Source organism: Antechinus flavipes, chromosome 4, assembly GCF_016432865.1.
Source record: "Antechinus flavipes isolate AdamAnt ecotype Samford, QLD, Australia chromosome 4, AdamAnt_v2, whole genome shotgun sequence".
Taxonomy (NCBI): domain Eukaryota; kingdom Metazoa; phylum Chordata; class Mammalia; order Dasyuromorphia; family Dasyuridae; genus Antechinus; species Antechinus flavipes.
In genome coordinates this window covers 130,816,142-130,842,612 of record NC_067401.1, presented here as the reverse complement: position 1 = coordinate 130,842,612, position 26,471 = coordinate 130,816,142, and the positions used below count along the sequence as shown (strand labels likewise).

General features: G+C 49.2%; 3 protein-coding genes across 9 annotated transcripts; 1 reads left to right on the top strand and 2 right to left on the bottom strand.

The window, feature by feature from the left end:
- The first annotated feature begins 2,433 nt into the window (after positions 1-2,433).
- On the top strand, positions 2,434-11,144 carry LOC127560111 (tubulin gamma-1 chain-like). The gene is made up of 11 exons (XM_051994418.1): positions 2,434-2,677; positions 3,082-3,194; positions 3,426-3,593; positions 3,976-4,044; positions 4,333-4,412; positions 4,754-4,880; positions 5,524-5,610; positions 6,699-6,848; positions 10,047-10,199; positions 10,334-10,495; positions 10,713-11,144. Exons 1-11 carry the CDS (start codon positions 2,629-2,631, stop codon positions 10,908-10,910), a joined length of 1,356 nt encoding a protein of 451 aa, XP_051850378.1. The 5' UTR covers positions 2,434-2,628; the 3' UTR covers positions 10,911-11,144.
- A 1,531-nt stretch (positions 11,145-12,675) lies between these two features.
- Positions 12,676-20,915, bottom strand: PLEKHH3 (pleckstrin homology, MyTH4 and FERM domain containing H3). 7 transcript variants are annotated; one of them, XM_051994397.1, is made up of 13 exons: positions 20,293-20,913; positions 18,299-18,354; positions 17,770-17,849; positions 17,457-17,648; positions 17,142-17,299; positions 16,867-16,987; positions 16,038-16,410; positions 15,488-15,695; positions 14,765-14,901; positions 14,428-14,551; positions 13,753-14,208; positions 13,226-13,417; positions 12,676-13,105 (listed from the first exon to the last, which is right to left on the bottom strand). In XM_051994397.1, exons 1-13 carry the CDS (start codon positions 20,452-20,454, stop codon positions 12,962-12,964), a joined length of 2,403 nt encoding a protein of 800 aa, XP_051850357.1. In that variant the 5' UTR covers positions 20,455-20,913; the 3' UTR covers positions 12,676-12,961. The 7 variants fall into 7 exon arrangements, with proteins under 7 accessions (XP_051850357.1, XP_051850358.1, XP_051850359.1 ...); XM_051994398.1 differs by having other exon boundaries at positions 16,038-16,344; XM_051994399.1 differs by having other exon boundaries at positions 14,774-14,901; positions 16,038-16,344.
- A 2,608-nt stretch (positions 20,916-23,523) lies between these two features.
- Positions 23,524-26,391, bottom strand: CCR10 (C-C motif chemokine receptor 10). The gene is made up of 2 exons (XM_051994420.1): positions 25,794-26,391; positions 23,524-25,045 (listed from the first exon to the last, which is right to left on the bottom strand). Exons 1-2 carry the CDS (start codon positions 25,815-25,817, stop codon positions 23,984-23,986), a joined length of 1,086 nt encoding a protein of 361 aa, XP_051850380.1. The 5' UTR covers positions 25,818-26,391; the 3' UTR covers positions 23,524-23,983.
- Positions 26,392-26,471: the final 80 nt, after the last annotated feature.

The following is a 26,471-nucleotide window of genomic DNA, read 5'->3' as shown; positions in this document are numbered from 1 at the left end:
GATCATTCTTATTGTCATGTCAAGTTTATAATTAAAATAAAGTTTAAGAGTTTGCTAAATTTAATTAACATAATCACTTCAGAGCTCTCTTTATCCCATATCTTAACTCTGGACATTTTTATTATCTTCCATTCCTAGAATGTTCTCCCTCCATACCTCTGCCTTCAGGCTTCCTTCAAATTCCAGCTAAATCTTATCTTTTACAGGAATCCTTTCTTGATTCCCTTTAATCCAAGTGCCTTCCTTCAGTTGATAATTTCCGATTTGTTGCATATGTGTGTGTGTGTGTGTGTGTGTGTACACCAATACACACATACAGAGAGAGAGTTCACACTTGTTCTTACATCACTATTTACATGTCTCCCCCACTGAAATGTAAACTTCTGAAGAGCAGGGACTAACTCAGTGGTTCTCAAACTTTTGTTTTCAGTATCTTTATCCTATTAAAAATTATTGAGGATCTCTCCAAAGCGTTTTTTGTTTATCTGGATTATATTTATAGACATTTACCATATTGGAAATAAAAACTATTTTTTAATTTGTAGACCCTCTAAAAGGGTTTCAGACATCCTCAGAATTCTCTAGACCATACTTTGAGAACCACTGAACTAACTTTTCTTTGTATCCTTCCTTAGCCCTTAGCCTTCTAACTTTTTGCAGATCAACTGTGTGACTGAAACTAAGACAGGTAATATAGAGCTGCAAAAAGCATGAAAGGGATGGGCTAATCTCAGTGTTCTATATGGTAGCTTCCTATTTTAATTATTCTTGCTAAATAGGTCCTAAATTCAATTGTTGTCACACAGCCAAAGCACAGCAAATCCTCTAAGTAATCTCTAAATTCCTTGCTTTGGAACTTATCACTGCCCACTATGGTTGCATTTCTAAGGAAGAAGAGAGGAAAAACAGTGTAATTATCAACTTAAGGATGAGGAGATAAGGAAAAGGATGTAAGGGGCAGTTAACATCTCAGACTCTCTATCACTAAAAATGAAGATAATAAATGCATTGATTACTCATAGGCTAACATAGAGAAAGCTCCCAAAATTTGAAAGTGATATACAAAAATGTGAGTTTTATTATGGGAGGTAGGTCATGGAGAAGAGTGGGGGAAAAAAAGGAATGGAATTGAGAATCAGAAAGAAAAGACATTTATTAAGGGCTTATGATGTGCCAAGTCCAAAACTAAGTGCTGGAAACAAACAGAAAAGCAAGAGGGTCTTTCAGCTCTCAAGAACTCATATTCTAGTGGGGGGAGGCTCTTGGAAGGAGTGTGTGACAGTACAGATTGGAGTTTTCAGCTGCAAGTAAGATGGAAAAGTCTTCCGGTTCAAGGCATAACAAAGGCCCTTAAGGCAGACATGCAGACATTATGTACCTTCTCTAGTGCCATTCCCACTGATAGAATCTTATCTGTTTCTGAAGCTGATCCATCTGATAAAACTCCATCATCCTGATTTCAAATTCTCATCATTATTTGATGTATAATTTAATGAAATTTTTAAAGTGTCATTTCTATTGATAAAATCGTGTTTTTAAAGTGGATACATCTTCAGGTAACTAAGTAAAAATCCTGTTTTATTACTATTTATTTTATAAATGTGTCATTTTCATTGATAAGATTATTTGTTCCTGAACTTGAGTCATCTGACAAATTATAACGTCCTGATTTCAAATTCTGCCTCTATTATTATTTGATCTATAATTTAACGCAATTTCTATGGTGTCATTTTCATTCATCAAATCATTTATTTCTGAAATGGGTATGTCTGACAAATGCCAGGTAGGTAAGTTAAAGTCCTGCTTCTATCATTGTTTGTTTTACAAATGTGCCATTTTCATTGCTAAAACTATTTGTTTCTGAAATTGATCCACTTAACAAATTCCAAGGACCTGAGTTCAGATCCTAACTTTTTTTTTTTTTTTTTGAAGTGCTTTAATCCTGCTACAGAAATCTCTCATAACATTTCCTTTCGGAAATTATAGTTGTAATTCTGGCCCTTGAGGGGGGAGGTCAGGGGTCATTTACCCTGCCCGGGTCTCAGTTCCCTCCTCTGTAAATCACAGGAGTTGGTCTAGCTGGGCTCAGAGTACCTTGTAGGGGACCAATGGGCGGAGGGGACAGGGCAGGGCTCAAGGGGTACGCAGGCCAGACTCGAGGCCCTTCCCCCCTCCCACTCCCCAAGTACCGACGGCTCCGTCCCCGCCCCTCCGGCTACACCTACCGGGTTGCAGCCGCCGACCCTAAGAGCCGGGCAGGTACTATCTTCAGTCTCGGCCCACTGGGCCGGCGTTCCCATCATCGGCTACTGCGCAGGCGCTAACCCTCAAGCTCTGATCTAACCGCGCCTGCGTGGATCCTGGCTCCTTCAGAAGTTAATTACGGTGCGGTCCAAATATATCATAGACAGGAAGGGGAAAGATTGGGGGGAGAAGGAGAAGTGGAAGGGAGAAAGGAGACTGACACATGCGCAGTGAGTGGCCTTTCCCTGGCTTCCCGAACTCGTCCAACTAATCCGCTGGGAGTATAACACAGCTGGAGGGGCGGCTAGGTTCGGCGCATGCGCCCGGCGAACAGCTGGCCGGCAACCCCGCGGGCGGTGGCTCGGGCTGATCTGAAGCGCAGGGATGCCGCGGGAGATCATCACCTTACAGCTGGGCCAGTGCGGCAACCAGAGTGAGAGCCAGGCCCCTTGTCATCCAACGGATTTCCTCTGCCGGCCCGCTCTGAAGTCGTCCCCAAGTCCTTGCCAGCCTCCCAAGGCAGCATCCTTCCGTGGCCAACCCCGACTGCGCCCACTCTAGAGAGTCCCGGGGGGTGGGGGAGGAAACCTTTCCTTCTGCACCGGCTGCGTTGTCCCCGAGAGTAGGCTGGTCCTATTAGGACCTAACGCTCCGTGCACCAGCCCCCAGGCTGTGACCGGTCCCATCCGGACTCAGCGTCGCTTTCCTGAGCCCTAATTGGGGTGGGGGGGAGGAGGAGGAAATGACTGGTCCCATCAGGACTCAAGGGGCTTATAGGACCACCCAAAGGTACAATTGGCTTATTCAAGAGATATTGGTATTCTGTCATACCCACAGTTGGGTTCGAATTCTGGAAACAGCTCTGCGCTGAGCATGGCATCAGCCCGGAGGGCATCGTGGAGGAGTTTGCCACTGAGGGCACTGACCGAAAGGACGTCTTTTTCTATCAGGTGCCCCATCACGTGCACTGGGACAGAGAACTGGGCACCTAGTGGGCACGGGGGCATAAGAGGGAAAGGACAGGATCTGGCCAGGGGGAAGCAAAGTGCTTGCCTGGACAAAAGGGCCCCGGTGTCTGGCAAAGAACAGAAAAGGGCTAGAGCTGTAAGGGAATTAAAAGGACAGAGATCAGGCAGGTCTTGGATGATGAGGGTCTCTTGTCTCCTATTTTTCTGTGACAGGCAGATGATGAACACTATATCCCAAGGGCTGTGCTGCTGGACCTGGAGCCCCGAGTCATCCACTCCATTCTCAACTCTCCTTATGCCAAACTCTACAATCCTGAAAATATCTACCTGTCTGAACATGGTGGAGGGGCTGGTAACAACTGGGCCAGTGGCTTCTCTCAGGTACCTGATGGAGCATCACATAGAGAAGTTCTCTCTCTGACGATCATTCATGCCCCCTTCCTAAAGATGGGTATCCCCTAGTAAGACCTCTCTATTAATGGGGGGGGGACCAACACATTATTTCTCAGATGGACATAAAAACCAAAATGAGGATTGCCCAGATCTGCAGGAAACATAGTATTACAGAAGCACTGTGTGAGACGGATAGGGACTGAGTTGGAGTTTTCTACAGTAAACATCTCCTACTTGGAATCAGCGGCTCAGGATTTTGTTGCAAAAAAAGTCATTTGTGTCGGAAGGAAGAGTTTTGTGTTCTGTGAGGAGAGATTGAAGGTGGATATTCTGTGTCCAAAAATTTTTGATTTTTCACACGTCTTTACAGGGGGAGAAGATTCATGAGGACATCTTTGATATCATAGACCGGGAGGCAGACGGCAGTGATAGCCTAGAGGTAAGGGACCCAAAAGAACCTAATAGAAGCATAAACAACATGATATGACTGGGAGGAATGGGCAGCATCCAAAGTTATCATCCCTTGTCTTGATACCCCCAGAGACTTTCTTTAGTTTTCAAACCTTTCCCATATCACTGGATAGAAATAGGACCATGTTTCCCATATGCTGACACCTTCTAGAAGCAGTGTTGGGCTTAGGCATGAGGGTTTGGGAAGGACTGTGATTTAGAGATCCTCCATTTTTTACACAGAAAATGATCATCTCTCCACTCCCTCTGCATCCAGGGTTTTGTTCTGTGTCACTCTATAGCTGGTGGAACTGGCTCTGGCTTAGGCTCCTATCTCCTAGAACGGCTCAATGACAGGTGAGTGTGTAGAACTCTTATCTCCTAGAATGGTTTAATGAGTGAGTGTCCTTTTCTGGATAGATCCATGGGAGCTGGCACATGTTACCTTTATCTTGGAATAAAGGGTTAGCTCTCTCCTTTCCTGGTAAGGGTATTGAAGTTAGCAACAGAAGATTGGATTATGCCTCAGGAATTCCCTGGCGGCTAGCTTTCTAGGAGGAGTGAGTAATTCCTGAGTTCTCCCTTTTCCCTGGGTCTTTGAACACTTTTCTGCCCTCCCTTAACACTTCCCCTTTAATACAGTTAGGGAATGTAGAGATTCGTCTTTATTAACTCTCTTCTGCATCACTGCCTCCCAGATACCCCAAGAAGCTGGTACAGACATACTCTGTATTTCCCAACCAGGATGAGATGAGTGATGTGGTCGTGCAGCCCTATAACTCACTGCTAACCCTCAAGAGACTGACACAGAATGCAGATTGTGTGGTGAGCCTTGGGGAGAGAAGCCAGGGTTCTCCCTTGCCTGCACAAAATCAGTTTATCCTATTCAGTGAGTTCAGCTGTACCCACTCCTCAGTAGTCACTAAATCAAAAAATATTTATTGAGCACTCACTGAATGCTTAGCATCTTAGAGATGCTGAGAACAGGATGGAAAAGAAGGATAAGATTTAAGCATTAACCCTCTCCCCTACACATCCGAGAGCTTAAAAATCATATGGGATGCATAATACAACTATAAAAGGATATAAACAAGTACTATTTCTAGTGAATAGAGCATTAGGCCTGGAGTCAAGAAGACTCAACTTCCTGAGCTCAAATTTGGTCTCAGATTCTTACCAGCTGTGTGACCCTGGCCAAGTCACTTAACCCTATTTGCCTCAGGTTTTACAGGTTTCTTATCTGTAAAATGATGGGGAGAAGGAAATTGCAGACCACTCCAGAATCTTGGTCAAGAATACCCCTATGGGGCCATGAAGAGTTGGACGCTACTGAAAAAAATTATACCATTCAGTGAGCCTTCCCTATCACCACCATGGAAGAGCTCAACATGTTTTCTGACAATTTGGGGAGACTTAGCCCATTGTTTAAGCAAAGCTGATCTTTAATCTGATCTTCACCCCTCTTCAGGTGGTTCTGGATAACACAGCCCTGAATCGAATTGCTACAGACAGACTGCACATCCAAAACCCATCCTTCTCCCAGATCAACCAGCTGGTGAGCAATCTTCTTTATCCACTCACATGGGTCTTCTTGATTTCAATTGTTTCTTACTGTGGGATGTTGCTGAGGTCCTTCATGATCTGTGGCCAGTGCTGCAACTCTGCATTTTTCTGGCAACTGTGTTCCTGGTTTTCCAGACTTCAAAACTATGACCTGCTCCCCTTTCCCTTCAGCTCCCTTTGGTGCTGTCTTCCCCCATTAGAATGTAAGCTCCAGGGCAGCTAGGTGGCACAGTGGATAAAGTGCCAGCCCTGAAGTCCAGAGAACCTGAGTTCAAATCTGGCCTCAGACACTTAACTCTTCTTAGCTGTGTGACTCTGGCAAGTCATTTGACCCCAGTTGCTTCAGCAAAAGAGAAAAGAAAAGAATGTAAGCTCCATGAAGGCAGAGAATGTTCTTTTTGCTTGTTATTTGCCTCTCCCTGTCCCTCCCAATGCATTTACCAGACTGTCTGGTGCCTAGTAAGTGCTTAATTCATCCTTTCTCTCTCATTCCCTCCTTCCTTCTTTTCTTCCTTCCTCCCTTCCTTTTCTCCTTCCTATCTTCTTCTCTCCCTCCCTCCCTCTTTCTTCTCTCTCTCCCTCCCTCCTGCCTTTCTTCCTCTATTCCTCCCTCTTCCCTCCTTCCTTCCTTTCTTCCTCCTTTCCTCCCTTTCTTCCTCCTTTCCTCCCTTTCTTCCTCCTTTCCTCCCTTTCTTTCTTCTTTCCTCCCTTTCTTCCTCCTTTCCTTCCTTTCTTCCTCTTTTCTTTCCTCCTCCTTCCTTTCCTTCTTCCTTCCTTCCCTCTTTCTCTCCTTCCTCCCTCCCTACTCCCGTTCTTTCCTTCCTCCCTCCCTACTTCCCTTCTTTCCTTCCTCTCTTCCTCCTTCCCTCCTTTCTTTCCTCACTCCCTCCCTTCTTTTCTCCCTCTACTCCTCCCCCTTCTCCCCTTTCCTTCCTCCCTCCTTCCCTCCTTCTTCTCTTCCCTTCTGTCCTTTTCTCCCTCCCCCTCTCCTTCCTTTCCTTCCTTTCATCCTCCTTCCCTCTCCCCCCCCCCCCTTTTCCTGCCTCCCTCTTTCCCTCTTTTCCTTTTCTATGTCCACAGGTGTCTACCATCATGTCGGCCAGCACCACCACCCTGCGCTACCCTGGCTACATGAACAATGATCTCATCGGCCTCATCGCCTCCCTTATCCCCACACCCAGGCTCCACTTCCTCATGACTGGATACACCCCCCTCACCACTGACCAATCTGTAAGCAGCTGCCCTCTCTCTTGACTCCCCCTCCATGCAGGATCCCATCCTCCCCGCAGAAAGTCAGGATTATTGCCCATAAGGCAGAGACTGAAGAGCCTGACCACGGCTGTTCTCCTCCCTGCTGTGTGCCCTGACCCTGCCTCTGGAAGCAGACCCCAGAGGCTGTGGGCTCAAAGCCTGGAACAAAATGTGCGACTGTCTCTCTCCCTATCCCCTCCATCTTTTTCCTCCCTGCAGACAGAAGAGCTGCACTGGAGTTTATCTTTTCCTTTCTAGTTTTTGAGTCCCAGACCTTGGGCTGAGGAGAAGTGAATCTTTTCCCTGTGCCTGCCCCTCATAGCCTATAGTGCCAACTTTAGGTAGTCTAGGTGGCAGCCCCAGTTTTCTGAGGTTTTCCTAGAAATAATACTTGGGTTCAAATCTTGCCTCGTTACTTTGTATCTGTGTAACATTGGACAAGTCTTTTATAGTAATCCCCAGTTTTCTCATCTGTAAAGTGAAGGTTCTACCTCCAAATCTTTTCTTGTACAATACTATTAGGAAGGAAATCGACATTTATTAAGGATCTATGCCAAATATTTTATAAATATTTCTTACAACTACCCTGGGATGTAAGTATTGTTATTATCTTTACATTTTACACTTGATGCTTTTAAAAAATATTTTGTTTTATTTTATTTAAAAATAACTTTATATTGACAGAACCCATGCCAGGGTAATTTTTTTTTACAACATTATCCCTTGCACTTGTTTCTGTTCCGATTTTTCCCCTCCCTCCCTCCACCCCCTCCCCTAGATGGCAAGCAGTCCTATATATGTTAGATATGTTACAGTATATCCTAGATACAATATATGTTTGCAGAACCGAACAGTTCTCTTGTTGCACAGGGAGAATTGGATTCAGAAGGTAAAAATAACCCGGGAAGAAAAACAAAGATGCAGATAGTTCATATTCATTTCCCAGTGTTCTTTCTTTGGGTGTAGCTGCTTCTGTCCATCATTTATCAATTGAAATTCAGTTAGGTCTCTTTGTCAAAGAAATCCACTTCCATCAAAATATGTCCTCATACAATATCGTTGTCGAAGTGTATAATGATCTCCTGGTTCTGCTCATTTCACTTAACATCAGTTCATGTAGGTCTTGCCAGTCCTCTCTGTATTCATCCTGCTGGTCATTTCTTACAGAACAATAATATTCCATAACATTCATATACCACAATTTACCCAGCCATTCTCCAATTGATGGGCATCCATTCAATTTCCAGTTTCTAGCCACTACAAACAGGGATGCCACAAGCATTTTGGCACATACAGGCTCCTTTCCCTTCTTTAGTATTTCTTTGGGATATAAGCCCAGTAGTAGCACTGCTGGATCAAAGGGTATGCACAATTTGATAACTTTTTGGGCATAATTTCAGATTGCTCTCCAGAATGGTTGGATTCGTTCACAGTTCCACCAACAATGCATCAGTGTCCCAGTTTTCCCGCATCCCCTCCAACATTCATCATTATTTTTTCCTGTCATCTGAGCCAATCTGACAGGTGTGTAGTGGTATCTCAGAGTTGTCTTAATTTGCATTTCTCTGATCAATAATGATTTGGAATCCTTTCATATGAGTGGTAATAGTTTCAATTTCATCATCTGAAAATTGTCTGTTCATATCCTTTGACCATTTATCAATTGGAGAATGGCTTGATTTCTTATAAATTTGAGTCAGTTCTCTATATATTTTGGAAATGAGGCCTTTATCAGAACCTTTAACTGTGAAGATGTTTTCCCAGTTTGTTGCTTCCATTCTAATCTTGTTTGCATTAGTTTTGTTTGTACAAAGGCCTTTTAATTTGATATAATCAAAATTTTCTGTTTTGTGATCAGTAATGGTCTCTAGTTCATCTTTGGTCACAAATTTCTTTCTCCACAAGTCTGAGAGATAAACTATCCTATGTTCCTCTAATTTATTTATAATCTCATTCTTTATGCCTAGGTCATGGACCCATTTTGATTTTATCTTGGTATATGGTGTTAAGTGTGGGTCCATGCCTAATTTCTGCCATACTAATTTCCAGTTATCCCAGCAGTTTTTATCAAATAATGAATTCTTATCCCAAAAGTTTGGATCTTTGAGTTTGTCAAACACTAGATTGCTATAATTGACTAAATTTTGTCTTGTGAACCTAGCCTATTTCACTGATCAACTTATCTATTTCTTAGCCAATACCAAATGGTTTTGGTGACTGCTGCTTTATAATATAATTTTAGATCAGGTACAGCTAGGCCGCCTTCATTTGATTTTTTTTTTTCATTAATTCCCTTGAGATTCTCGACTTTTTATTGTTCCATATGAATTTTGTTGTTATTTTTTCTAGTTCATTAAAATATTTTCTTGGAAGTCTAATTGATATAACACTAAATAAACAGATTAGTTTAGAGAGTATTGTCGTCTTTATTATATTTGCTCGGCCTATCCAAGAGCACTTAATATTTTTCCAATTATTTAAGTCTGACTTTATTTGTGTGGAAACTTTTTTGTAATTTTGCTCATATAATTCCTGACTTTGCTTTGGTAGATAGATTCCCAAATATTTTATGCTATCAACAGTTATTCTGAATGGAATTTCTCGTCGTATCTCTTGCTATTGGATTTTGTTGGTGATGTATAAAAATGCTGAGGATTTATGGGGATTTATTTTGTATCCAGCTACTTTGCTAAAATTATGAATTATTTCTAATAGCTTTTTAGTACAATCTCTGGGGTTCTCTAGGTATACCATCATATCATCTTCAAAGAGTGATAGTTTGGTTTCCTCATTGCCTACTCCACTTGATGCTTTTAAATGGCTTGTCGAGGGTCGTCACATCCCCAGGGAGTATCTGAGACTGAATTGAACCCAGGAATTCCTCACTCCAGGTCCAGTGCTCTACTCACTGTGATACCTAGCTGCCTTTGACTATCACCCACTAATACTGGGCCAGGAGACAAATTGGAGACATTGGGTTTGATTGAGTCCATGTTCCCAATCCTGAGGTCTGAGTTTCCTACCACTAGATATGTATTCTGGGTTGGGTCTGGGGAGAGGCAGTTGGGGCAGGTCACAGGATCTCTCACTCTAGTATATAAGTGTATATACCCTCTTCCTGGCCAGCCCCTGTCTCCCTGTACTCCTAGAATGCTCCCTTATAGTCTCCTCCTTCAGGTGGCCAGCGTGAGGAAGACAACGGTGTTGGACGTGATGCGTCGGCTGCTGCAGCCCAAGAATGTGATGGTGTCCACAGGTCGGGACCGCCAGACCAACCACTGCTACATTGCCATCCTCAACATTATCCAGGGAGAGGTGGACCCCACCCAGGTCGGTAATTTCCCTCACCTAAATGACTCCCTCTCCTTAATACTACATAGAGGAGTCTCAGGATCTTCAGAGGCTGAGATGAGCAATTGAAAATGCCTCCCTCAAACTTTGGTTCTCCCCCATTTATGCCTTAGGTCCACAAAAGCCTGCAAAGGATCCGGGAACGGAAGTTAGCTAACTTTATCCCATGGGGCCCAGCAAGCATCCAGGTGGCACTGTCTCGGAAGTCTCCATATCTGCCATCTGCCCATCGAGTCAGTGGACTCATGATGGCCAACCACACCAGCATCTCCTCTGTGAGTCTACTCTTTCTCTGCCCATACCCATGTTTCCTCCCACTTTTTCACCCTTTTATCATTTTACTTCCTCCATTCTAAATGTAAATTATGGGAGAATTATGAGAGAAGGGAAAACAAGACAACTTCCATTGCACTGTCACCCACCCACCCCTAGACCAAGACTGCAGTGTTCACTTATTTCTCTGTGTCCCTTCCTCTCCCACCTCCATCTCAGCTGTTTGAGAGCACATGCCATCAATATGATAAGCTGCGGAAGCGAGAGGCCTTCCTGGAGCAGTTCCGCAAGGAGGACATCTTCAAGGAGAACTTCGATGAGCTGGACACCTCGAGGGAGATTGTGCAGCAACTCATTGATGAGTATCACGCTGCCACTAGGCCTGACTACATCTCCTGGGGTACTCAAGAGCAGTGACCCGCTGACTACTCCAAGGACAGCGGCTCCCACATTTCATAGACTTTAGCCTCTATGGCATTTGTGATCTAGTGTCCCTTTGATCCCTTCCAAAATCCTGAATTCCAGCATGGATACATCAGCTTTTTCCATTCACATCTATCCCCTTTAAGGATGAACACAGGGAAAATCTAACGGTACCATTATGTAGTCTTTTTCTGTGTTGACCATCTCCAATAAAACATTAAATGAGAAGTATGAGGTGTCTGTGGGCTCTGCCAAAAGGGATTTTGGATGCTGTCTTACCTGTCACGGAGAAGCTTTGGGTTTGTATTCAGGTCACTAAGTGAGGTTGGGCAAGTTCCTCAACTATTCTAAGCCTCAATTTCCCCATATGTAACATAACTAGCTTTAAGTAAACCCCAGATTTTTTTAAGATAGAGGGAAGCTCTATGGCCATCTAGTCCAGCCTTCCAAAAAAATCTCCACTAGAATATACCCAACAAATGTCCATCCAGCTTTGGCTGAAGATTTCTGAGAGGGAATTCTCTACCTTTTGGTATGGCTCATTCCACTTTTGGGTAGCTAAAATGATGTCGAATCTAATTTGTCTCTGCAGTTTCTACCCTCTACTCCAACTTGTCCGTTATCAGGCCAAACAGAACAAATTTAATCCCTCTTTTACAAGAAAGCCTTTCAAGTGCCCAAACTTTCCCTAACCTTCTCTTCTGCAGGCCAGCATTCTCAGAATTCTTTCAATTGATCTTCATGTGGATCCTCAAGGTTCTCTCTATAAATTCTATTAGCAAATGATTCAGTGGGGACTAGGAGTGGAAAATGTGGGAGTAAGGGAAACTGGTTCGAGTAAGAGGCAGCCAAGTGAGCCCACCTCTATTTGATCTTCAAATTCTAAGTAAGTAAACAGACTGGGGCATCTCTTTCCTTCTTAAAGACTTCTATCTCTGGCCCTTTGAGGAAAAGGCAGGTAGGTAGTACAGTGGGTAGAATGTCAGGCCTAAAGTCAAGAATACTGGTCAAATCTGGCCTCAGACACTAGCTGTATAACCCTAGGCAAGTCAGTTAACCCTGTTTGCCTCAGTTTCCTCCTCTGTCGAATGAACTGGAAAAGGAAATTGCAAGCCACACCAGTATCTTTGCCAAGAAAACCCAAAATGCGGTCACAAAGACTTGGATACAACTGAGCAACAACAAAGGGCAAAAGGCTGGCCACACACTAAGCAGACTTCCTTTTGTTGATGGAGCTCCCACTGTGTCCCTATTCGTTATTTTGACACCCCTTCTCAGTCTAGAGTGCTTCCCTTCAGCATATGGTGGGGTTAGTACTGCCCTGCCCTTCTTTCTAATAAGGAGAACTCAGAGGTGCTAGAGATGAACCAGCAGGGATGCTAGTCATGATCACAGGGTGTAGGCAGACACTGGACACCTGTGCAGGAATTTGAAAGTGTCGATGCTAGTGACTCAGCCTCCCTCCAGCCTCAGGGACGCCAAAATACCACCCCCACACCACAAGGAGAGGGGAAGGGGAAGTAATTAGCTTCTGCTAGTGCCCTACTGCTCCACCCACTACCCTTGGAGCAGCATCTTGGGCTGTCAGAGGTTAAAGTCAGAAGGTCAAGATGGGTGGTGTCCCAGCGGTGTCCAGGGTTCCTGGCAAAAGCCCAGAACATGGGGGTGGGAGGTGGGGCCCGATCCCAAGGGAGCAACTGTGAGCCACAGCTTCAACTAAGGCAGTCATGGACTGCTGACATCACTCACATAGGAGGAGTTTGTGTAAATAAAGATTTTTTTTCTTTTCTTCTACAAATAAATTAAGAAACAAACTAGAAAATTGTCCGTGCTTGTCAAAATCCTGGCCCCTGGGTGCAGGGAAAAGGAGATGACAAGGGGCCCTGTCCCTGCAGGGCTCGTGTGTGTGGTAGGGTGAGTCAGTGGTTCTCGGAATCCCAGAGCAGTCCAAGACCCAGGTATGGTGACAGATGTTCATGTGTGGGCAAGCCCCGATTCCATCACTGTCCCAAGTCTCTCAGCTGCTGATGGCCCAAACAGGCAGATTATACTTGGTGGTCATCAAGGCTTGGATTCTGGCTGACAGGGGAGGGTGTGGTTGGCAGGTCTGGTGGGGTGACAACGCTGCAAGATCTGTCAGGAGTAGAGCTGGCCAGGTAGGCGTTCACTAGGTGCACAATCTCTTCCACCTGGAGAAAACCAGAAAGAAAAGGACACTAGATACCCGGGTAGATCATTACTCCCATCTTTCTGTACTTCCACCTCCAGGCTCCCTTTATGGCCCTTCTCTGCCTCCATTTCCAGCTTACCTGAGGGCTCTGCAGGAGCAGCTGGCTGTCCCCAACCTTTAATGCCAGAGTGTGTGGGCCAGTCAGCTGGCAGGCAGCCACATGACCATAGCTGACATTATGGATGGGCTCAGTCTCCCCTGGTCGAGACAGGGACATGGTCTTGGCACCCACACCAAGGCAGAGCTGCTGGGGAACACCACCCCCACTCTCCTGGTGGACAAAAGAAGGCATAAAGTCAAGGAGGAGGGAACTCTCCCATCAGGAAGAGAGCAGGAAAATGGTTGAGTTCAGAAGGGGACGGAAGCTCGGAGAATCCTGATCCAAATCAGAGGGCTCCTACAGGAAGGTGGGCACCCGAGGGCGGTAGAACTCTGGGGACAGAGGAGGACTCCCTGCTGGTCCTCACCCCCTTGGAGGAAGGGAAGGGCTTCCCTGGAAAGGAGGTACCGGGCACCCATGGGGCTCTGGTGGGAGAGCGGGAGTCGAGAAAAAGGTAGAGGAGGTCTGGGTGAACTTCTGCTGTTTTCTCTGCCCTCTCTTCTCACCGTGCTCAGTTCCAGGACGTCATATCGGGCAGCACCAAAACCTGGACACTGGGCAGCTAGAGCCAAGTAGGTCGCCATCGCCTCGGCCTGGCCCATGCCCCGCAGCTGCTTCCACCCTCCCAGGACAGCCGCAGCAGCCCCCGCGCTTCCCCCATCGCGGGCCCCGGGGCCCGCACTCCGGACCGCGCCCCCTCGCCTGGCCCGCTCTGCCCTCCTCTTGGCCAAGCCCGGACTCCAGAGCGCCCCGGCCAGCAGGGCGGTGGGGTGAGGAGTTCTAGGGGCTGCGCGGGGCGGGGTCTCGCGCATCAGGGCCGCAGCGGGCAGCAGGCGGTCTAGACGCGGAAGAGGAGCCAGAGGAGAGAAGTCACGATGGAGACTTTGTAGGCGCAGGGCGGCCAAGGCCCTCAGCGTGTCCTCGGGCGGGGGCGGCCGGCCCCGCAACAGAAGAGCGTGGGCCTGCAGAGGTGACACCCGTGAGGGGGTGGTGAAAACAATTGGGGAGTGGGGGGAGAGCGGGGCTTCTGGAAGGCGGAGGGAGCCCGGGAAGCAAAGCATAGCAGAGGTGAGCCTGGGGCAGGATGGGCAGCCGGCTAAGGGGGAACCTGGGGGGAGGCTCACTGGCGCCGGGATCCGCGCGCGTTCACGCCCGCGGCGCCAACATTCAGGAACCCACACCTGCTCAAATAGGAAAGGCAGTTCGTGCCCGTCCGGAGGCAGCCCCTCAGGATGCAAAGGTCCGTGTAGACGCAGACACAGTCTCCAGCCCGAATCTGGAGATTCTGCCTCCTCTGCAGTCACACTGCGAAGCAGAGACAGACAACCAAAGCTTAGACGGAGGCCCGCGGAGAAACTAAGCCAGCAGCGGGCCGAGGGGAGGGGCTGAACTGGATGGGGGCGGGGTCCACGTGGAAGGAGCTGAGGCAGGGAGGGCTCCAGGGAAGGGCTGATTGTGCCTGGGAGGAAGGGCGAGGGCTGGAAAAGGCAAAAGCTAGGACAAGTACTGGACATTTACTTCTCAAACCTGGTGAGTACGTCAGCCACGAGGGCCCCTCCGGCCAGGGCCCGCTCCTGGGAGCCCCTCTGCTCGTAGAGCGCGAACGCGTTCCGGCTCCGAGACAAGCCTAGCCGCCCCACGAGTTCCCGCGCCACCTGGGGGGAGGGTAAGACAGGCCAAGAGAGGTGGGCCAATGTCTCCTGAACTGGAAAATGCAACGCCCTCGTTTTACAGAAAAATAAACTGAGACCTCAGAAAAGTTAAGTGACTAGACCAGGTCCCACAAGGTACTTAAAGAGGCAGAATCGAGAAGGTTCTTTCTTCACTTCAGCTAACTGCCCCAAACTCAAAGACCAGAGGTCCTACCTCCACCTGACTGTCAAGGAGTAGTGGTGTCCTAAAAAGTCATAGATTTATACCTGGAAGGGATCTTAAAAGTCATTTTATACAATTCCCTTCCATTTTCCAGATGAGGTGTGTGTGTGTGTGTGTGTGTGACAGAGGCAGACACACACACAGACAGACAGGGAGACAGAGTCCACCTGTCCGTGGTAGAACCAAAATCTCAAAAATCCATTCATTTGACCTGAGGAAGGGGGCAGGTCTTTGAACCCCAGGTTTAGAATAACTCTTAGTCTCTCATCTCTAAGACTCCTTCCAGTTGGGTACTTGATGAGTGTATAACTGCTTCCTGTTGGGTTTATAGTGTCCATAGTCATAGAACACTGTCCCAATACTCACCTCCGAAGCAGTAGTGTGTGAGTCAATGGCCACACTGCAGGCTCCTGCTCCTGGACAGTGCACAGTACATAGGAGTTCCTGACGCTGGCTGAGAGCAGAGATTTCTGCCAAAGATGGCACCAGCTCCCGGCCCCGAGTCCGTCCCAGAGCCTTCCTGATGAACCGTGTATATTCAGCCAGCTCGGTGTCGGGAAACGCTTTCTCTGTCCTGAGAAGGACATTCAGGTTCAAAACACTAGCAGGTAGGTATCCCGTCCTGGCTCACAGGAACTCCTCTTTCTCCATTCTATGGCCTCTAGTCTGCACCCTCATGGTCTTCTCTCATCCTGGATATTCCTGTTATCTCTAAACTTCCTATCGCCATTCTTCCATCTATTCTCCCCAGCTTTCCTTCTCTGACACAATCTCTACAATTCTACACCTTAATATGACATTATCATGACATGGAGCTAAAGTCTTGTTCTGAGATTAGCTGAGTGCCCCCATCCTAAAGGTCTGTCTTTGAGAGAGTCATCATTCTCTGACTACCCTGCCCTCAGTCCTTTCTCACCTCTCCAGGTGCCCCAGCAGATGCCCCCGAACGACCCCTCCAGGCCGGAAGGTGCAGCTCATGCAGCAGAGTAACTGCCAGTATCGAAGGGCAGCCGGGCTGTTAGGGGAGGGGGGTTCTGGGGGCCCTGCAGGGCCCGAAGTTTGCTTGGCCAGCTGCAGGAAGAGTTCATCCCTGAGCGCAGGCAGGTCCCGACAGGTCTGGAGCACACCCTGCATTAGCGGCCCAGGACGCCGCGCCCCCTCTAGGGCCTGCAGGGCCAAGAACAGCCGTACGGCCTCTTCTCGAAGTGGCGCATAGCCCGGACCTGGTGGGGAAGTGATGGGAGGTGGGGATAGGGAGGTTGAAGACGCATCAGACTGGGCTTGGGGACCTATAGGAGGAGAAACAAGGGGTCCAAAGGAGTGCTGGGTGAAATCTGGAACAAACTACACAGGATTGGGAGAGGCTGGCAGCCGAAGAGAAATCAATTATTCCTAATGAAGTATAATAATAACTTAATATTTACAGAACTTTGTCCTAACATCTCTGTGACTTGGACATAAAAAGTACTATCATTATCCTTTCATAGATGAGGGAACTGGAGTTGAGTTTAAGTGGCTTGCCCATGCACATGTGAATGTACACATTCACAATAACAAGAAATATTATAGTCAGAATTTGAACTTCAAGTCCAGAGTTTTCCATTATGCTTGGCAATTTCTTTTTTTCTTTCCAGGGATATCCATTTATTACCATTCTTGGTGCCCCAACTATGGAGTATTATCTTTTTTTGGGGGGAAGATCAAATTCCCCTATCTCCCAGTCTTTGCATCTCTAGCTTACTCACCTGGAGGGCCAACCCCATAAGGCAGAGGTAAGAGTGGGGCATAAAGGGCGCTGCTGGTGTGCCTCAGGATTGGATTCCGAAGATAAATCAGGGCCACAGCCTCAGAGTCTCCACTACTCTCCTGGGGGATTGGAAAAGGGAATAGATCACTTGATGGGTGCTGGATTGAGAGGGGAGGGGTGTCACTCTGACCCTTTCTCTCTATTTGGACTCTGACCCACTATTATCAATCTGGTATCACAACATACCCACCTCCTATCCAAATTCTCTGATACCTGAATATCCCGAAGTAGGAGCTGGGTGGGAGTCTCTAGGGGTGCCTTCCCTGCAATCACACTGCGAAGTGCTGCACCCCAGCGGGCAGCCTCAGCTAGTCGAGAAGAGCAGAGTCGGACACTGTGTTTTCTGCCTGACACTGTCACTGACCAGAGACCTGAGGAAAGAGGGCAAAGAAGGATCCCCATCTATTCATTTACCCCTCATCAAAGAGCACTGGGGGTGGGGGGCAAGCAGAAGCACGGGGGCATCCAAGACTAAGATGGGAAGAGGAAGGTGTTTGGTAGATGGAAACTATCTCAAGTGTCTCTCACCAGTTTCCTTGGGCTTTCGCTCAGGACCAGACACAGAACACAAACTGGTCAATACTAGACTCCCCAGCCTCCGGGCCCCACGTCCACTCCCGCTGAACTGGTCTAAGGAATCCCGAGTGAGCACGAACCAGGCCCTTCGGGGGGGCAGCCAGGGCCGGGCCCCCCCTACCCGAGGCTCCCTCTGCAGCCAACCTGGTGAGAAAGGAAGGAATAGGGGAAATCAGAAAAATGGGAATTCACTGGTGAGGGTATTGAGAGTTCAGAATTGGGAGTGTTAAAGTGGGAATTCCGAGTGATAGAGGGGATCCCCCACCTTTGACGATGATGTCTGGCTCCTCTTCAGGGGGACCCCGCTCAGGTATAAGGCTTCTCGTCTCCTCTGAGCCCTGCAGCCTAGAGAAGGTGAGAGAAGTGATTGACTAGTAGGTCTGAAGAATTCCCAGAAAGAAGAGGACCCACCTAATCCAATCAGATCCCATCCAGACTCTGTTCCCTTGGCAAGGAAAGGATCTGGAATTCCCGTAGTGGGCGGGGGAGGGAGCAGAGACAGCCATGTCTCAATCAGAGTCCCTCCCCTCCCAGGCTGTGGGAACCGCTAGGCAGTTCTGACCTCGCTCCAGAAATAGCTCAGACCACCAGCCCCCCTCCCCAGTCCCCCGCCAGACCGCCTCTCTTACTATCCACCCCCCTCTCGGACCCCAGCCAAACCACAGCGTCCGGCTTGGAGCTGTTTCCTTATTGCCTAACCCGATGGGAGGGTGAGGGCTAAGAGGAATTGGGGTTTATGGAATCAGGGACCTTGGAAAAAGAAAATGGGTTCAGTACGAAATGAATGCACTTACCTGTCTGAGCCCGGCCCGCTTCTCCCGGGCTGTGTTAATGTCACCTCCAGTGAGCCCTGCAGCGATGGAAAAGAGATGCCGAGGAATCAGAGGCCTGGCTACACCGCATCCCTAGACTTTGCCTCAGAGGCTCCACAAGTTAAGGAGTTAATCAACGAGAAGTACGTGGATATCGCTTCTCCCCGGGTAGTCCGGAAATGGAGATCCTCTGCTTCCCCCCTCCCTTCAGTCAGAATGTGCTACAGTCCTGGGGTCTGGAGTGGGACAATAAAAAGAAAGTTTAACCCACTTTTGTCCTTTACCCCTGTGAAATATATTCACAAATATAATCCCCTTTTACCAATCTTCCCTTCGTTCCCTTTGAATAAGTTGGTGCAAGTTGCTGCTGGTCAATCTCAGGGAAGGGAAGAAGACAAAACAAGGGGAAAGAGACTCCTACATATAACGCATAAAGCGTACTTTATTTCATCACTTCCCACCCCTGGCCCAAGCCTGGGAAGAGTTTCTCTACTGAAGAAATCCCGGAGGGCACGCATTGGGGTAGGACACCAGCAGTCCCCTTTTCCTCCAGATGAGCCTGGGCTTCTAGGCTCACCCGCCCAGGACACTTCCCCAGGTTGTCCACCAGCTTCCTGGCGCTTCTGTCAAGACAGGGGCTCAAGAAAGAGTCCATCAACCCAGCCGGGAACCTCGCCAAGCGGGAACCGTGCCACGGTACCAGTGCGCCCCAGGCTGGGCAGCAGGGAGAGAAAGGAGGGAGGGGGAAAGGAGTGGAAGGAGACCTGGGACACCTGTCCTCAAAGCTCCAGGGGGTGAGGGAAGAGAGACAGACAGACAGAGACAAAGAGAGTGAGACACAGAGAGAGACAGACGCAGACAGGGACGACCCTATCTCGGTTAGGAACTTCAGGTTCGATCGTCTCTGAGAATGCTTAGGTACCCTCTACTAGGAGAACTTGTTCTTGTTGGGTTCTCAACCGAAATTTTTGGGGACCAAAGCGCAACCTAGCTCTCAGTTCACAATCAATCTCTTTCTCTCTGTCTCTCTCTCTCTGTGTCTCTCTCTCTGTATCTCTCTCTCCCTCCCTCCCTTTTTCCCTCCCTCCTTCTCTCTGTCTCTCCCCTCTCCACCCCCTGTCACTCCCCGCCCCTCTATATTTATCCTCCCTCCGCCTCCGCCAGGTGCTGGCGCCGGCCCCGCGGTGCAACCCGCCCCACCCGGGCACTCAGCCACCGGGCCTGTCGGGGACCCCAGGGCGGGTGGGAAGAAAATGCTTAAGAGAACGGGAAAGACCCCCACTGTAATAGAAAGACTCGGTTTATGTCAGTGACATGGGAGTGAAGGTTCAGAGTCTATCCCCTCTTTGCCTCAGTTTCCCCACAGGGGGAGAGTCAAGTGAGTCTTCCCTTATTCCCAGGAGGTTTTTCATTGGATCACCGGAGGGGAGGCGAGGGGAAGAAAATCTCTGTAGTGTGTAGATGAAAAGTGTTCAAGGGTCCATGACAGTAGGGACCCTAAACCACAACACAAAACTCAGTCTCAGGTTTCTTCCTACCCCGCCTAGTTCCCCCAAGGGAGTTGCTTTGCCTCTGGCAGGCAGGGAGCGGAGCGGACTCAGGAGTCCGAGTCGCCCAGCCGGACTCTCCACATTCCTCTGTGCCGGCGGAGGCGGAAGGAGACGGGACGGGACACGAGCCAGGAGGAGAAGGGAGAGGCCGGGCCAGGCAGGGCCACGCGTGACGCCTCCCCTGCCTCTGGGCCCCAGCAGGTGGACAGAGCCCCAGAATGCTGCGTGGGGCCGTCAAAAAGGTCCCGCCTGGGGTTGACCCTCTGCTCCAAGCAGGGAAGAAGAGAGAAACCCTAGGACTGGGAAAGAAGATTCCACCCCCACTCCCACCCCCGCCCACTTTGGCCTCTCAAAGGACCGGGATGGCACAAGGGTCTAGAAGAGCAGAAAAAGAGAGAGAAAAAACGGCTGACCTCTCGAACTCACCCTTCCGCAGCTCGCCGAACCCGGGGTCCGAAGCTCAAAGGTCTCCTCGTCTTCGTCCTCGTCCGCGTCACCACCAAGCTCTCCGTCCCCGTAGTCCCTCCGCAGTAGAGTGAAGCCCCGACGGCAGCAAAGGAGCCACCAGAGCCCCCCTGGGAGAGGCATCCGGGCAGCAAGGGGCTCGAGGACGCAGGCGGCCTCGTCGAGCCGCAGGAGGGGTTGATAGTTGGGGGTGGGGAGTCGCGGAAACAGTCAGGTCGCGGGACTTGAGCCAAGCAAAGAGGCAGCGTGCGGGGCCGGGAGAGGTGGAGGTGCAGGGCAGGGTCTGAGGTTGGGGTGCAGCAGGGCTCTATCCAGAGCCAGAGGGAGATTCAATGTCCGGGGCCGGGGGGGGGGGGGACACACTCCGGGACGGGGTGGGGGGAGGAGGTAGCAATGTCCGGGGCTGGGAAGTAGTGTCCGTTGTAGTGTCCGGCCCAGTGGGGGGCAGTGTCCGGTGCTGTGTCCAAAGTGGGCAGTAATCCAAGCTCCAGGGAGGGTCGTGTCCGGTGCAGCGTCCGGTGTCCGGGGCCCGGGCCGCGCGCGTTGCGCTCCCTGCAGCCCCGGGACTGGCGCGCGGGGGGCGCGAGCTCAGCGCCTGGGCTCCGCCCCCCCGCGCGATTCTTTTGCCCCCCTCCCCCTTTCCCTTCTTTTTTCTCTCCTCCCCTCTCTCTGAACAAGGCAAGGTCTGGATGTCGTCACAGACTCTTTCGACCAATTCCGGTGCCTGGCGCCGGGAGCTTCAGCCAATTGGGTGATGGAGGTAGCGGCGGGTTGCATCATGTGCCCCCTGGCTTAGTGACAGCCGGGAGGGGAGGGTTAAGGCGAAAGAGAGAGGGAGAGAAGGAGCTAAGAGATGTTAACCACGCCCCAGTCTCTGAGGTCCAGAGCTGGTTGTTCAACGCCTGGACAACCCCGCCTCCACGCTCTCCTTTTAACCCTGTAACTTCTTTCTCAAAAAGCTTGAACTTGATGAGAGGGGAGCGAAAGGTGATGGAGTCAGGGTTTAAGATATTTTTTGGACAATGCAGGAATTTGTTTATGCATAATTTTCAGTATGCATATATGTTACAAAGGTGTTTTTTTTCAGTGAGGAAAGGGAGATGGGAAAGAGAAAAGGTAGTTTTTTTTTTTTAAATGGAAAAAAATTAAAAAATAAAATGACAGTGAAAAAAACCACCTGGAAGAGGATTATTCTTGGAGCAGATAGATTCTCCAGTGTCACGGGAACAAGGCGCTTAGGGGGCAAAAGATAGCCTAAAGGAAGTGCAGAGTACTTTTCTCTGACCCCACTAGATCTGAGCCTTGGTCCCAGGGGCAGTTGTGTGGGAAAGCTTTCCCGAGACTCGGGCCGGTTTAAGTGGAAAGGGTATTTCCCTCGATCGTCTGTAGAAGGAAGACACATGTTGCTCTCGCCCGTGCCCATCTCATTTCTAGACTGGGGGAAACTGAGGCAAGCATTTAAGCTACGAAGAAACGAATCAGAATTTTAGAGCTCAGAACTTCCCTTGAAACGGGCTGAGAAGTTGACTCCTGCATTTGGGGGGGAGCGGAAATAAAAGTCCTGGAACTCAAGGTTGGAGTAAGAATGACTTCCCAACCCCCCAATCCCCATCTCTAATTCCATCCCTGCCATCTTTTCATGTTCATGCGGTCCAGGATAGGAAAGAGTTAACCAAGTCGCTAGGTTGGGAGAAGGGGGAAGGCAAGGATTCTGAGGGAGGGGCCCAGACAGAGACCGGGCGTGCACAGGCGAAGGGTCGGGAGCGCGCGCTGCTGACTCAGCAGCGCTTCCCGCAGTCTCTGGGTGAAGGGTTCGGAACTCCAGCCCCCAATGGCTGGAGTGCGGTAACCTCCCTGGGAATCAACGAGTCCTAGCCCCATCTCTACCCCTCTCCCTCCCCGTGCAGGGGACTGAGATCAAGCTTGGAGCGGCTTCCTAAATCTAAGCTCCAGTTGGCCGTAAGAGGTCCCAGGAGCATAGACCTGCGGGACTTAACAGGGAATACTGGGGAGGGGCTCCGCAGGGGCTCCGCCCAGACCCCACCCCTCCCCGCCTCTCCTCGTCCTCTGTGGAGAGCGGGCTCTGCCCTAGACTGAAAAAACACCCCTGGGGTCGGTCACGTGTTCCTCGGAGGTTAGCCTTTGGTTAGAGCAAGACTTAAAGGGACTTTCCCCAGAGGTCAGTCGATGACCTCCGCCAGAGATCCCTCCCTGCCTTGGACAGACAGAAGGTGGCCTTCTGGGATGGAAACACTCGTCACCCTTATCCTCTCTTTTCCAGACTTCTATCCTTGACAGTCAGGAAGTTTTTCCTCTCTTGCAGGCTCATCCCTTTCCTCTGGCCTTGTGCTCAGAAGATTGAGAAAGAGCCGCAGGAACTCCGGCCCTCCCTAATTGAGACTTAGGAGGATGGTCACTTTTCTCTATCTTGATTTGCTTTTCTGTGAAATGAGAATGGAACCCTTTCTAATTGGAATAGTCAATGAGGCAGTCTGTTTTAGAGACTTGAAAGCCCCTAAGTGCAAACTGTTTGCTTTCAACTTGTTTTATTTACTATTTTGTTTTCTATATGAAGCAATCTGTCCTCTCTCTTGCTCGATGCAGTTTCCACTCCACCTTAACTGTTTCTTTCCCTTTACCTCCCTTTGCCTTTCTATTCCGGGCATAAGGGGCGGGGAAGTAATCTGTCAGCCCAGTCATTTCCAAGTTAGTGAATGAAAAGCCTAACAGAGGCAGCCTTCTTTGTAGTGGCCAGAAACTGGAAACTGAGTGGATGCCCATCAATTGGAGAATGGCTGAATAAATTGTGGTATGTGACTATTGTGGAATATTACTGTTCTGTAAAAAATGACCAGCAGGATGATTTCAGAAAGGCCTGGAGAGACTTACATGAACTGATGCTGAGTGAAACGAACAGGACCAGGAGATCATTGTATATTTCAACAGCAATACTATATGATGATCAATTCTGATGGTCGTGGTCCTCTTCAACAATGAGATGAAATCAAATAAATTCCAATAGAGCAGTAATGAATTGAACCAGCTACACCCAGCAAAAGAACTCTGGGAGATGACTATGTAACACTACATAGAATTCCCAATCCTTCTATTTTTGTCCGCCTGCATTTTTGATTTCTTTCACAGGCTAATTACACACTATTTCAAAGTCCAATTCTTTTTGTACAGCAAAATAACTATATGGACATGTATACATATATTGTATTTAACTTATACTTCAACATATTTAACATGTATTGGTCAACCTACCATCTCGGGGAAGGGGTGGAGGGAAGGAGGGGAAAAGTTGGAACAAAAGGTCTTGCAATTGTCAATGCTGAAAAATTATCCATGCATATAACTTGTAAATAAAAAGCTATAATAATAAAAATAAAAAAGAAAATCCTAACAGATGTTGATTATCTCTAATTTTCTGATAATCTTGCTTGCTCTTAATCAAGTTAGATTTTGAATTTTAATCTCAAAATAAACAGAAGAAATTCTTTTCAACACCTACTTGTGTCCCCATGCTCTCCAGTGTCTTCTTCTTCCTTTTCCCCAGTAACATCCAATATCCTGTACACACATACCCATTTCCCCATCTCCCCCCACTCCCCCATACACCTACCCCCAGTTCCTCGAAAACAAGAGTTCGCTAAAAGGAGAGACTGTGGGTCTCTGTGGGAGCCGAGCACGAAGAAAGCCGGGGTCGGCGAGGACAGCGGCCTCGCTGACTGGAGCTGCGTCGGAAGCACCCACCTCCAAGCAATCTCCTGAGATCCTGCCGAAAGCGCAGCCCCAGGAAGGCGTAAAGTATAGGATTGAGTCCACAACGAGCCAGGGCCAGACCACCGGTCACCAACAATGCCATATCCTTGCGCTTGCTAGCTGAGCAGCTTCGCTCTCTGGCAGTCAGCAGGTCGGTGGTATCCAACAACAAGGCTAGGCTGTAGGGTAAGTGCAGGACCACAAAAGCCACCACCAAGGCCACCACTACGCGCAGTGCTCGGCGGCGCTCTGGCCCTCTGGCGGCCAACAGTGTCCGGCCCAACAGGGCATAACAGGCCACCATGACTGCGAGGGGCAGCGCAAAGCCCAGGATCACTTGCGCCACGGCGCTGGCCCCCTTGACTGCCTGGGTCAGACCCTCAGGAAATACTAGTCGGCATCGCCTTTGTCCGTCTCGCTGCCCATCTTGACCATAGAGTAGAGAGGGCAGCGCCAGCACTATGGAAAGCAGCCAGATTGCTGCGGAGACCATATGAGTCCTGCCAGGGGCTGGGGGCCTTTGGCCCCCTGGGGAAGCCTGTGCTATGGCCACGTATCGATCAGCACTTATGCAAGCCAAGAAGAGGAAACCTGCGTGGAAGGAGGCAGAGTAGAGGCCGGAAACAGTTCTGCAGAGCATGCTGCCCAGTGTCCATCCCTGCAGAATTCCGGCTGCTGCAAAGGGCAAAGTCAATGCCAGAAGTAGGTCCGCTAAGGCCAGTTGGAGCAAATGAGCTGAGGTTGGTGAGCGGGCTGCCCGGTGGACAGTGAGGTGGGTGGCCAAGACAAGGCCATTGCCTGCCAGGCCAAAAGCGGCCACTATGAGAGAAATACTTGGCTGAAAGACTCTGCTGAAAGACTGGACATCCGCCTTATGGCATAGCTCTGGTAGAGGCACTGACGGGTACACATCATCATTTTCCCCAGAGTAGAGGCTCCACCAGGTGACCTAGGGAAGAAAGGGAGGAGATGGGGATTGAACCAATAAGACATCCTCCCCCAACGCATTTGCTACCCCTAAGAGCTGCACCTAACACATTGTAAGCTAGGGGCAGTATTAGGATATTCTTCTCAAAACTAGCCTGAATAGACCGCTGATGCCAGACCACAGGCTGGGCATGTCTAGAAACATAAAGCTCTAGAGCCAATAGGGCTCAATTAGCATTTGTTGATTAGACTTAATGTTCTATCTCCTTGATAGTGGGTCAATAAGGATGGTTACCCCCATCAGGCTGGAGTCCCAAGGCTTGGAGGAGGTGGGTGGGGAATTCTGCATATTCTGTTTTTGTCTCTAGTTCTTTTTTTTTTTTTGGTCGGTCTTTCTGCTCCTCCCCTCCCATTCCCCACCAAGACAGCTGTTCTGACCGCTGGCTCTTGGGTCTGGTTTATCTCCCGGGAATCACTTGATCAAAAAGTTAGGGGATTTCCAGGGTTCAGGCTTCTTCAGATACGAACTACTCTGTCTTAAGCATGGCTTAGTGACGCCTCTCACCTTCCTATACCAAATAATTTTAAATCGTTTAAATGCCTGAGATCAATACAGGAATCCAAGATCATGAGGCAGTGACAAGAAAAAAAGTATCCACAGCCCCTGCCCAGCTTAGCAATGCTGGGAGCACCAATGACCAACTTCTGATTCTCTCCATACCCCAAGCCAACCCCCATTTCCATCCCTCTAGCCTCACCCCAAGTCCCACCTGTTCCAATGTTTGAGTCTCCATCTCCCCCGCGAAACCGGTTTTCGAGGTGGTCTGGTTGGGGGAGAAGTTAAAACTTGTGGGACAGGAAGGAAGGGGCGGAGAGTGAGGGTGAAGGCGGGGAGGCTAAAGATCAGGGGCCCTTTAGACCTGTTGATCCCATGTCTCTTCTCTCTATCCCCTTTCCCCCTGTTTTCTCCACTCCCCCCTTTCCCCTTCCTGTTCCTGACCTTGGCATCCTGTTCTTCCAAATCTTATCCCTCGTCCTCCCCACCCGCATTGCACCTTTTCTCTGAGCCTCCTAACATTGTGTGTGTGTGTGTTCCCTGCCTCTATCTCGGAGTTTTTGCCCCCTCCGAGTTGTTCTTCAGGAAAGTGCTAGGAATTCAGCTTTTACTATTCTTTTCAGACTCTTCCAGTGTACTATACTGTACTATACTATACAGGGGTGATGCAGCTTCCCCTCTTTTCCAATTTCCTTTTGTTCCCAGGTCTTTGTTTCTCCTTTATATTATTGTCTTTAGAGACTTCCCCGCTTCAGCTCTCCTAACTGCCTCTCTCATACCATTTCCCGCTTGTCCGTGTTGCGTGCGCGCGCGCGAGGTCCTGGGAAGCGGCGCGTGAGGTGGGAACGCGAACCGGGCGGGGGAGGCTGGGGGATGTAAGAGGAGAAGACAG